Source organism: Piliocolobus tephrosceles, chromosome 19 (assembly GCF_002776525.5).
Source record: "Piliocolobus tephrosceles isolate RC106 chromosome 19, ASM277652v3, whole genome shotgun sequence".
Lineage (NCBI taxonomy): Eukaryota > Metazoa > Chordata > Mammalia > Primates > Cercopithecidae > Piliocolobus > Piliocolobus tephrosceles.
In genome coordinates this window covers 13,041,869-13,054,264 of record NC_045452.1, presented here as the reverse complement: position 1 = coordinate 13,054,264, position 12,396 = coordinate 13,041,869, and the positions used below count along the sequence as shown (strand labels likewise).

The following is a 12,396-nucleotide window of genomic DNA, read 5'->3' as shown; positions in this document are numbered from 1 at the left end:
TTAACAAAAACACAACATCAAATTCCTTTACTTCTGAGGTCTCCCCTGTAAGGGGAGGCAGAAATAGAACATTCTTTTTCGGGGAGGGAAAGGGGTTTAATAAAAACCGGTATAATTAGTTAAATACTGATATCGGTTAGGCCCTCTCTGTGTGCATGGGCCCAGCCTTGGCTGGCTGCGTCCCCCCAGGAAGCACCCCCCCTCACCCCGGGGTCTGAGGTGGCACCAGGAGGGGGCTGGGGGCGGCCAGCACCAGCGGCGTCCTGCTCAGCCCCTCTGTTAGGAGCGAGCAGGCAGGCAAGCCGCTGGGCGGTGCGACGTCACCATCGCAGGAAATCGCGAATGAACTTCCAGAGCTTGGTGACCCATAGGTTGGCGCCGAGGTCCATCAGGTACTGGATCTCGGGCGTAAGCATGCGCCGGCAGAGCTGCGCGTGCCGCTGCCCGATGCTCTTCTTGAGGTTGTAGCCCAAGATGGACTTGGTGCCCAGCGGCTGCCAGGGCTGCATGGCCTCGTCCTGGATGGCGGCGGCGTCCACGGCGTGGCCCCCGTCGATGCAGATGGTCCGCATGCGCTCGTTGGCATGGCGCAGGGCTGCCACCTCGCGGGCCATGCGCTCCTGCCCGAAGGCCTCCACCTTGCGCCAGAAGCTGGCGTTGAAGTGGCGGTAGAGGTGGGCGTCCAACATGTTCCAGGCGGTGGCGCGCCCGTACATCTCCCCGGAGAGCCGCGGCACCGGCGAGTCGCGGCGGGCGTTGAGCTTGAAGTAGAGCACGTCCTCCAGCTCCCAGCACAGCAGGTCCTTCAGCAGCACCAGCGACTCGTCGAAGTACTCCTGAAGGAGCACCAGGTGGAAGCGGCGCTCCACCTCCAGGATGTGCTCCTGCACCTGCGGGCTGCCAGGGTCCAGGCCGTTGTCATAGCCCAGGTCGAAGAAGAGCAGGTTTCGGAGGTAGTGGGCATTGAAGCCGTTGGGGTCGTAGTAGCGATCCGGGTCTTGCAGGAACTCGGCCAGCTTGTCGCCGCCCGAGAGCTTCCACGTGAGGGGCACCACCGGCCCGAAGTAGTGGAAGGAGGACTCGAACAGGCGGGCGGGGTCGCGGAGCACCGTGATGAAGATGGCGTTGGGCGGCACCAGGCCGCGCACCTCGTCGTAGTGGAAGCGCATGTGGTTGCAAATGATGTTGAAGCAGGCCCCGGGCCGGTAGTCCTGCACCAGGCTGCGGGCGAAGAAGGTCGGGTAGTCGAAGTCGTTGCGGCCATTGGGAAAGGCGAACTTGAGCCGGTGCTTCTGGCCGAAGCGGAACAGGATGTTGAGCAGGGTGCTGCTGGCCGTCTTGTGCGTCTTCAAAAACACGATATTGCGCCGCGGCTGGCACTCTCCCGCCGAGCCGTTGGCGCGGTTCACAGCCTCTGGCTCAAGCACAGGCGGAGAGCAGGACGCTGCGGCCTCTGGGGTCCTGCTGGGGACAGAGAGGTGGGGAGAGCCTCAGGGGGGTGCTGGGACCCTCAGGACTCTGGTAGCTAGAGAGGGAGATTGTTGGGGACAGTGGTGGCAAAGGGGCTGGGATAGCGGGACCTGTGGAGCCTGAGTCCAGGCTGGGTGGTCTGGCCTCTCTGGCCTCAGTTTCCTCTTCTGTGAAATGGGGACAATAACAGGCCCTATTCACAGTGTTGTGAGATAAGGCACAAAGGCTTCATTCATGGCCACTGTGTTGCATGTACCACGAATCAGTAGCAGCTTGGGCCACACGAAATTGCCATTTTATAGGACAAAAATGGTCAGTTTTGCAGAAATTTGCAGTTTCCTCTGTTTCAACTTAGTATCACCAAGCACTGGTATTGCACCAGCTACAGGCTGTGCCCGGTCTGTGCAGAGCAGCCCATGAGGAAGCGGGAGAGCCTGGTTCTCAGGAGCTGGGCCTGGAGTCGGACGGACCCATCTGAATCCATGGACAGGTCACCCCCTCAGGGCTCCATTGGCATCTCAGATGATGCCAATCTAAGCCCTGTACAGTGTTACCTGATTCTCATGTCCTATGAGGAAGGCTCTGTTTTGTTGTTGTCGTTTTTTTTTTTTTTTTTTTTTGAGACAGTCTACTCTGTTGCCCAGGTTGGAGTGCAGTGGTGCCATCTTGGCTCACTGCAACTTCTGCCTTCCGGGTTCAAGCAATTCTCCTGCCTCAGCCTCCCAAGTAGCTGGGATTACAGACACACACCACCATGCCCAGCTAAATTCTGTATTTTTAGTAGAGACGGGGTTTCACCATGTTGGTCAGGCTGGTCTCGAACTCCTGACCTCAGGTGATCTGCCTGCCTGGGCCTCCCAAAGTGCTGGGATTACAGGCGTGAGTCACCGCGCCCAGCCGAAAGGTTCTGTTTTTATCCCCACTTCACAGATGGGCACACCAAGACTCAGGGTTACGCGGCGAGCTCTGCCATCAGTGGAATTTCTGTCTGGTGCAGCATGGTGCAGGGTGCAGGGTGGCTGTCCAAGATCACTGGGGCAGGCCCTGTGGTAATTACGGGGCCCCATGGGTGGGGTGCCATCCCTCCCCCACCTACGCCCATCATCTGCCCAGCTGGGCCACTCACGTGGAGGCCAGGCCAGCATGCAGCGGGGGCACGGCATAGGAGTACACCAGCAGCAGGAAACTGGTGAACAGCGCGCCCAGCACCAGCCCCTTAGCCATGGACTCCCAGGGCTTCTTCTGCGGTGGCAGCATCTCAGACACCTGCGGGGGCAGCACAGAGTGGGGCAAGTGTCAGGAAACTGGCCCCAGGGAGACCCCAAGGCTGCCCAGGCCTGGCAGCTGAGACCTGCCTTTGCCTGCTCTGTGGCCCCCAGCAGGGTCCAGACAGGGACAGAGAGACACTGGAGAGATAGAGAGACAACCACCTTGAAAGAGAGAGCCCCAGGGTTGCAGACAGAGATGGTGGGTGAAGCAACTCAAAGAGAGGTTGGGGAATGGGGCAGGGAGAAGGTTAAAATTTAAAAATTAAAATGAACCAGGTAGCAGAACCAGGGCCCCAAACTTTCCACTCCTCTTAATTTTTAAGCTGGTTGATAAGAAATAAAAGAAAAATAAACAGAAGAAAAAATAAGATAACTAATACTCGTTACCTTATTTTTAGTTATTTTTTCTTCTGTTTCTTTTTCTTGTATTTTTTATAAAAATACATATTTAAAAACTTCTTCAATTTTACTCCAAATTCTCCTAGGTCCTGAAGTTATCTTATTTTTTATACCTTTTAGGGCATGATAATGAAATTATTTCCTTTTTTTATACTTTAATTTTTTAAAAATAGAGAGACACAGTTTCGCCATGTTGCTCAGGCTGGTCTCGAACTCCTGGGCTCAAGCAATCCGCCCGCTTTGGCCTCCCAAATTACTGGGATGACAGACGTGAGCCATTGCGCCCAACCATGAAACACTTTTCTAGGGCAAAAGGAAAAAGGCTGGGCACAGTGGCTCACACCTGTCATCCCAGCACTTTGGGAGGATGAGGCAGGCGGAGTGCTTGAGCCAGGAGTTCAAGACCAGCCTGGGCATATGGTGAGACCCTATCTCTACAAAACAAAATTTTAAAAAATTCACCAGGCGTGGTGGCACATGCCTGTAGTCCTAGTTACTTGGAAGGCTGAGGCGGGAGGATTGCTTGAACCTGAGTTCCAGTGAGCCATGACTGTGCCGCCGCACTCCAGCTCTGGATGACACAGTGAGACCCTGTCTCAAATAAATAAATCAATAAATAAGAAGGAAAAGAAGAGCCTCTCCCCGTGCCCTGTGCCACACTCCCCGCCCCCCAGGCCTGGGCCAGGGCTATCTACAGGGAAGGCCAAGAGCTCTCTGAGGTCTGACTCCTTCACCTTTCAGAAGGCACAGCCAGCCCTACCTGTCCCCTGTGCCACCCATCCCACAGTGGTACAGGTGAGGTACCCAGTAAGAGCCAGGGCTCTTCTCTCCTCACTGGCCCTTGTGCCCCTGGAGTCTATAGGGGTGGATGATGGAGAAAATGAGGCTCACAGCTGGGAAGAAGAAGGCTCAGGCCACACAGCTGGCCAGGCGTCTGCCCACACACCCACCCCCTTTCCAAAGCCAGCTGGTAGGGTTGCCCAGTTAAATTCAAATTTCAGATAAACAATGAATACAATTTTTTACAGTGTAAGTATATTCCAAATATTGCATGGGACATAGTTCTACTAAAAATTATTCCAAGGCTGGGTGCGGTGGCTCATGCCTGTAATCCCAGCACTTTGGGAGGGCAAGGAGGGTGGATCACCTGAGGTCAGGAGTTTGAGATAAGCCTGACCAATATGGTGAAATTCTGTCTCTACTAAAAATGCAAAAATTAGCTGGGCATGGTGGCATGCGCCTACAGTCCCAGTTACTCAGGAGGCTGAGACAGAAGAATCACTTGAACCCAGGAGGTAGAGGTTGCAGTAAGCTGAGATGGTGTCACTGCACTCCAGCCTGGGTGACAGAGTGAGACTCTGTCTCAAAAATAAAAAAAAATTATTCAAACTTCAAGTTTAACTAGATGTCCTGGAGGTTTTGTTATTGTTATTTCCTTATTTTATTTTTCATTTTTATATGTTTATTTTATTTTTTTGAGACACAGTCTCGCTCTGTCACCAGGCTGGAGTGCTGTGGTGTGATCTCGGCTCACTGCAACCTCCCACTCCCTGGCTCAAGTGATTCTCCTGCCTCAGCCTCCCGAGTAGCTGGGATTACAGGCATATGCCACCACACCCAGCTAATTTTTGTATTTTCCGTAGTGATGGAGTTTCACCATGTTGGCCAGGATCGTCTTGATCTCCTGATCTCGTGATCTGTTCACCTCGGCCTCCCAAAGTGCTGGAGTTACAGGCGTAAGCCACTGCGCCTGGCCTATTCATATATATATATATTTTTAACATTTTTTATATTATTATTTTTGAGATGCCCAGGCTGGTATTGAACTCCTGGACTCAAGCAATCCTCCCACCTCAGCCTCCCAAAGTGCTGGGATTACAGGCAAGAGCCACTGTGCCCAGCCTGTTGTTATTTGTTTGTTTTGGAGGATGATCTAAGTGTGGCAACCCTATCAGCAGGGGACTGAGACGGGGACTGTGACGGGGGTAGTTCAGGCTGAGGAACTGGAGTCCAGGAGAGAGCTGCAGCTTGGAGGGTCTTCCCACCTTGCCTTAGCTGCAAAACCAGGTGCCCAAGCTTTCTACTCTTGTCCCGAACTTTCCACTCCTGTCCTGGCTCACACTGCACTGTGCCCTGGGCTCCTGAGGCCAGGAAAAGTCACATGTGCTAATAACTATATGCATGGCTTTATCACCACTGTCCCTGGAGGCAGAAGCCAGTCAGCCACCCTGGGGGACGGTCGCACACACTATGCCCTGGAAAAGTTATGCTGAGGTGGGAGGATTGCTTGAGCCTGGGGGGCAGAGGTTGGCAGAGGTTACCGCGAGCCAAGGTCACGCCACTTCACTTCAGCCTGGGTGACCAGAGTGAGGCCCCATCTCAAAAAAAGACAATAATTGTCAACACCTTAACAAATGTGTTAGTTAATTTGTTACTTAACACATTTAAGTAACAAATCAGAAAGCTTGCAAAGCGGAACCCGCCAGCCATGGAGGGGCCCCAGGCCTGTGTTTCAATCCAGCCCTGTGATTTCAGACCCGCCAGGAACCCTCAAGGAGTCTGTTTCTCATCTGTAAAATGGGAAAGCTGGAGGCGCCCCTAGCTGTTCTCTGGAGAAATTTTCTAAGCAAAGCAACCAGCACACAGTCATCACTTAGAGTGTTAGCTGTACCCCTTCTGAGGCCCGGGGGAGGCCTGCCTTCAACCCCAAAAGGAGTGGGGGCTGGGCCCCCCACAAAGCACAAACCTGCCTCAGCCTCAAGCACCCCTGTCAGCCTCCAACTTCTCAGCGACCCAGCATAAAACAGCGCAGAGTCGTGGGCCAGATCATAGTCCAAAACTCTGGGCCTCGGTTTCTCTGACTTTAAGACGAGGAGGGATTAGGATTACTGTGGCTTGCCCTCTGGAAATCCCAAGGACTCACCCCGGCAGCCCCACTCACCAAGGGACCTTCCGGAATCGGGGAGGCTGCACTACTGGAGGCGCTGAGGTCCAGGCCCAGCAGCAGGGGGCAGACTAGCCTCCCTGCCCCGCCAATCAGGCTCCACCTGGCCCCGCCCAGGACATTTCCTCCACCCCCCCACACCATTATTGGTTCACTCATTCACTCGCTAATTTCATTCTCCCATTTGCTCTTTTGTTTGTTTGTTTTTGAGACGGAATCTCCCTATGTTGCCCAGGCTGGAGTGCAGTGGTACAATCTCAGCTCACTATAACCTCCGCTTCCTGGGTTCAAGTGATTCTCCTGCCTCAGCCTCTCGAATAGCTGGGATTACAGCTGCACGCCACCACACTCAAGTAATTTTTGCATTTTAGTAGAGACAGGGTTTCACCATGTTGGCCAGGCTGGTCTCAAACTCCCGACTTCAAGCGATCCACCCGCCTCGGCCTTCCAAAGTGTTGGGATTACAGGTGTGAGCTGCTGAGCCCAGCCCCCATTTGCTATTTCTCAAAGCTTGCCAGTTTCCTGCCACACGTGCTGTGTGCTGCCTGCCGCTGAACCTTGGGCCATCCCTCCTAGTTTTACTTTTGAGCCCGTGTTAGGAGCCAGGCCCAGGGCAGGGGCCTGCCTCTCCAGAGCATCTAACTGACCCTACTCAGCAACCACTTAGTGGATACCACTCCACCCCCCACACACTGCTGTCACCCCCATTTGGTAGATGGGAAAGGTGAGGTTCCAGGAGGTGACATAACTTGCCCAGGGTCACTCAGCAAAGGCGGGGCAGGGCCAGAATTAGAGCCCAGGTCTATGGACCTCCAGTGTTCCACTTCCTGCTTTCTCCATGGCAGTCCCTGCCTGGTGTGTCCTAAGCCCTGTCCCAAGCCCAGGGAAAGGAAGGAGGGAAAGTTGCATCACAGAAAGTGGGGGATGTGGGGGTGGACAGGAAGCTCTGTCCAGGGAGCACAGCAGGGTCTGCTCTCTGTGGGCTGAGCCTGCAGCCAGGATAAGGGGAGGGGAAGCAGGGGGGACCTTGGTGTCTGGTCCCTCCTGTGCCAGCCACCTGAGGGGTCCAAGTCTGGTTGTGCCCTTCCTGCCTGGCCACTGTTAACTTAGGTGTGAAACTATGTACCTCACCCTCCCTGAGCCTCAGTCTCCTCATGTGTGCATGGACACACAACAGCAAGATCAAGGCACACAGAGCCCTCTGTAATCACAGGCAGAGCCCCCGAACAGACTGAGGTTGGGAGAGGAGCTAGCTGGCAGCCAGGAGCCTGGCTTGAGGGAGAACAGTCACCAGGCTATGAGATTATTTTTTTAAAAAGACAAGATCTTGCTCTATCACCCAGGCTGAACTGAAGTGGCATGATCATAGCTCACTGCAGCCTTGAACTCCTGGGCTCAGTGGATCCTCTTGCTTCGGCCTCCTGAGTAGCTAAGACTACAGGCATGCACCACCATGCCTGGCTACTTTAAAAACTTTTTTTTTTTTTAGAGATGGGGGGGTCTCACTGTATTGCCCAGGCTGGTCTCGAACACCTGGTCTCAAGTGAATTTCCCGCCTCGGCCTCTCAAGTGCATACCACCCACGCCCAGGTCACCACCATGCCTCGCTAAGTTTTTAATTTTTTGTAGAGATGGGGGCTGTCACTATGTTGCAGGCTGATCTTGAGTTCCTGGCCTCAAGTGATCCCCCCACCTCCACCTCCCAAAGTGCTGGGCATAAGCCACCATGCCTTGCTCTAAGGCTATGAGACTGAGATAATGCACGTACCCAGGAGGTGATTGACACATATTCATTATTATCATCACCATTGACCCTGACCCAGCCTTGGTTCACTGGCGTGCCAGAGGAGAGGTCCCTTCCGTGCCCCGCTACAGGCAAGCCTACTGGTGACTCATCCCTGAGCTCCCCGAGCCTGGCACCTGGTGAATGTGTGATGAATGACTTCCCATGCCTCTCAGGGCAGAATGTGGGCAGGGCTATAGAGCCTGTGCAGAGAATGTGGATGAGGACATGGTCCAGGCAGACAACACCTCACTGAGACACAGGAGAGATCCTGTCTAGGAGACCTACAGACGAGAGTAATACATGTGAGGCACATGCATGTAAAAGCCCCCATGGGCCGGGCGCAGTGGTTCATGTCTGTAATCCCAGCACTTAGGGAGGCCGAAACGGGCCGATCATGACGTAAGGAGTTCAAGACCAGCCTGGCCAACATGCTGAAATGCCGTCTCTACTAAAGATACAAAAAATTAGCCGGACGTGGTGGTGCGCACCTGTAATCCCAGCAACTTGGGAGGCTGAGGCAGGAGAATTGCTTGAACCCAGGAGGCAGAGGTTGCAATGAGCTGAGATTGCGCCATTGCACTCCAGCCTGGGCGACAGAGCAAGACTCTGTCTCAAAAATAAATAAATACATAAATAAATAATAAAAATAAAAATCCAAAATCTGAAATCTGAAATGTCCCTAAATACAAAACTTTGTGAATGCCTACATGACACCACAAGTGGAAAATTCCATACTTGACCTCACGTGACAGGTCTCAGTCAAAACCCAGGTGCACAACACACAGTTTAGTCAGTGTCCTCAAGGGAAAAATAAAACTACCTTGAGGCTACGTGTATAAGAAACATACATGAAGGTGGGGCGTGGTGGCTCATGCCTGTAATTCCAACACTTTGAAAGACAGAGGCAGGAGGATCGCTTGAGCTCAGGAGTTTGAGGCCAGCCTGACCAACATGGCAAGACCCCATCTCTACAAAAAATACAAAAATTAGCCAGGCATGGTGGTGCATGCCTTGTCGTCCCAGTTACTGGGGAGGCTGAGGCAGAAAGATCACCTGAACCTGGGAGGTTGAGGCTGCAGTGAGTCATGATTGTGCCACTGAACTCCAGCCTGGGCCACAGAGCAAGACCTTGTCTCAAAAACATTAAAATTAGGCCGGGCACGGTGGCTCACGCCTGTAATCCCAGCACTTTGGGAGGCTGAGGTGAGTGGATCATGAGGTCAGGATATTGAGACCATCCTGGCTAACACAATGAAACCCATTCTACTAAAAATACACAAAAAAATTTAGCTGGGCATGGTGGCGGGTGCCTGTAGTCCCAGCTACTAGGGAGGCTGAGGCAGGAGCATGAACCCGGGAGGCGGAGCTTGCAGTGAGTCAAAATCGCACCACTGCACTCCAGCCTGGGTAACAGAGCGAGACTCCATCTCAAAAAAAAAAAAAAAAAAATTTTAAATTAAAAAAAAAAAAGTTTAAACAACAAAATCAACCAGAAAGAAAGAAACATCAATTCTTTCTAAACAAAAATGTTTAGACTTGGGTTCCATCTCCAAGATATCTCATTATATATAGGCATATATTCCAAAATCTGAAAAATCTGAAATCCGAAACACTTCTGGTCCCAAGCATTTCAGATAAGGGATACTCAACCTGTACCAGCTGACCCTCTATCACAGGGTGCTGTGCAGATACTCGGCATTCCACAAGGAAAGCACCCAGCCCGGGGCTGGTGAAGAGCAGACAGTCACTGAGCGGGGCCTGCCATCACTGTCATCATCATCATCGATACATTCCCAGGGTCCCAGCCACAGCCCCACCAAAGTGTGTGCCCACTGACCCACAATGGAGGCTTGCAGGAAGCTGAGGGTCCCAAGTCCAGGGATGATCTCAATGCAGCCAGAGCCTCCTAGCCTCAAGGCCAGAAGACAAAGAGGCAGGGAGGCTGAACCTCAGAGAGGGCAAGGCCACCTTCAGGGTTACACAGCACAGCAGCAGCAGAGACGGGACTAGAACCTGGGTCTCCCACCTCCTCCACCCATAGTAGTGACAACCACAGGCACTCAGGAGGGATAGTCCCCCCATCACCAGCCCACCCCATCTATTCCTGCCCTTCTAGATTATGCCCGTCGCATTGACCTGCATCAGTGCAGAGAACTGGCAGCAGGCCAGGCCCGGCCATCCTCCTGTTTAGCTGAACTGACACCCTCCAGGGAACGAAGGAGAAACAGGACTTATTCCCCCACATCATGCACACAGGGAAACCCATCCTGGGATGGTAAACCTTCTGGCTTAGAGCGTCACCACCAGGCAGGTATCCGGGTATCCTACTTTCCCTGTGACCCCTGTGGCGGAGAATAAGGGACACACTCACCTCGGGCTGTGGCTGGCTGCCCCTTTCCACCCACTGCCTGAGCCACGTCCAACTCCCAGGCTGTCTCTGCGGTCACTGGGAGACAGGAATGCTCCAATGACACCCAGCAGCAAGCTGGCTGGCTCCCTCCCATCCAGTGGTGTGAATATTCATGAGTTTGCTTCCTGGGGATAGCAGGTGGCACACCCTGGTACCCTGCAGGTGCTGCCCTGGCCCTCTGCCCCCACTGGACAGCCCTGGCCAGTCCTCACCTCTCTCTGGACCCCAACAAGCAAGCAGCTCTTTCATCCAAGGGTACAGAAAGATTCTAGGTATCCTTGGGCCAAGGACACAGCAACCACAGAAGCCTGCAGGGAGCCCAGAACAGGCTATAAGGCTGAATGAGGGACAGGGAGATGCAGGTGGGCTGGGGTGCAAGAGGGCTAATTGCTCCACCTGCTGCATTTCATTTAAGTCTCACAGCTGATGCATCAAGCACCTCTATTATTCTACCCTCCTGGTAAAGAAACCAAAGCTCAGAGAGGTAACGTCACCTGCCCAAGGTCACCCAGCTATCAGAGCAGACAAAGCCAGAGTACATATGCAGACTTGCCACACTCAAGGGCTTAAAGATGCTGAGACACAACCAGAGACCAAGGTTTATTCAAAATCTGTGGGAACCCAGAATGAACAACTAACTCAGCCTAGAAGGCTTCCAGGAGGCAGAGCATCTGACCGGGGCTCAGAAGATGAGTCTGGCAAGATTTCACTTTCTGAGCTCTAAATCTTACATCAAAGAGCGTATCCTGCCTCTATACCTGGGTGAGGAATGGTGATACAGAGACACTCGACCAGCTCTGCAGGATTTGGGCTGACTGGAGATGCAGATCCTCCCCAAGGCCTTGGCAGGAAGAGGCAGTTCTAGGTGTCCTGGCCCTAAGCCCCAGGAATCCTAGGACTCAGTTCAGGCACTTGAATCTTAGGTTCAGGTCAGTTGTCTCAGCTTTGTCCATGGACAGAGGTCTCCTTGTGCCCAGAAATGCCTCCTCCATCCTCCCTTCAGCACTGCTGCCTAGAACCCCATCACAGACCAGGCAGGTGGCACCATTTAGGGACCCAGGTGCCATCATCAATTAATAATGATCATTATTGTGACGGTCGTTCATCCCACACTAAGCACTTTCATAGGTTAAGCAGCTGCCAGCCTCTCCCAGGGAACAGCAGGCATCCTCACTTGCTCTGAGTCCCCCTTTCCCTCAAAGCCTCACCAGTCTGGGAGCAGCCCCCAGGCACCCACGAAATACCAGAGTTTAAACTGCCACAAGGTAGGTCCAGAGTCGCCTTCTCTCTAGGTGCTGGAATCAGGTTTGGAACATGGTACGGAGTTGTTTTATCCAGGCTAACATCCCGCTGACCTTCTGCCTTTTGAGCTGAGCTAGCTTGAAGACAGCTCTGCCTTTTGAGCTGAGCTAGCTTGAAGACAGCTGAGCTAGCTTGGAGGGTCAGGGTGGAGCTGGCATCAAACCGCAGGGGCTGTGGTTTATTAGCGTGGACTCTGAACCCAACAGGGTCCACTTCTGGGCTTGGGACCTGTCATGCATCATGCAGCCTCATAATCCTCTCTGGGGAGCTCCTGTTATCATCTCCATTTTATAGAGGGGTGAGAACCTCACTAGGTGAGAGTGAAGTGCAGGCTCTTGAACGAGAGGTGAGATTGTGGGTGAGGAGGTGAGCAACTAGCCAATGGAAGCAAAGATTTCCAGAGTAGGGAGCCCTGATGGTAGACCTGTGCTTCCAGCCCTGCCAGAGAAGTCTCTTCCCAGAGTATTGATGACAACATCTTTTTTTTTTTTTTTTTTTTCCTTGAGACAGAGTCTTGCTCTGTCGCCCAGGCTGGAGTGCAGTGGCGCGATCTCAGCTCACTGCAAGCTCCGCCTCCCAGGTTCACGCCATTCTCCTGCCTCAGCCTCCCGAGTAGCTGGTACTACAGGCACCTGCCACCTCACCTGGCTAATTTTCTGTATTTTTAGTAGACACAGGGTTTCACTGTGTTAGTCAGGATGGTCTTGATCTCCTGACCTCGTGATCCACCCACCTCAGCCTCCCAAAGTGCTGGGATTACAGGCGTGAGCCACCGCGCACAGCCAATGACAACATCTTTGGCTGGTCCTCCACCCCC

General features: G+C 53.2%; 1 protein-coding gene across 14 annotated transcripts in view; it reads right to left on the bottom strand.

The window, feature by feature from the left end:
* GAL3ST1 (galactose-3-O-sulfotransferase 1) overlaps nt 1-12,396 on the bottom strand; it is a 20,213-nt gene continuing 7,817 nt past the window's right edge. For 3 of the 14 annotated variants that reach the window (XM_023185469.2, XM_023185455.1, XM_023185466.2), the window contains exons 2-3: nt 2,597-2,736; nt 1-1,461 (exon numbers count right to left, since the gene is read on the bottom strand). In XM_023185469.2, coding sequence (XP_023041237.1) covers nt 321-1,461; nt 2,597-2,727 — 1,272 coding nt within the window. In that variant the 5' untranslated portion in view covers nt 2,728-2,736 and the 3' untranslated portion in view covers nt 1-320. Of the gene's footprint in view, nt 1,465-2,596; nt 2,737-3,599; nt 3,729-6,078; nt 6,113-10,238; nt 10,316-10,489; nt 10,615-12,396 lie in introns of those variants that run through there. The other 11 variants (XM_023185460.2, XM_023185459.2, XM_023185464.2 and 8 more) reach the window with 10 other exon arrangements.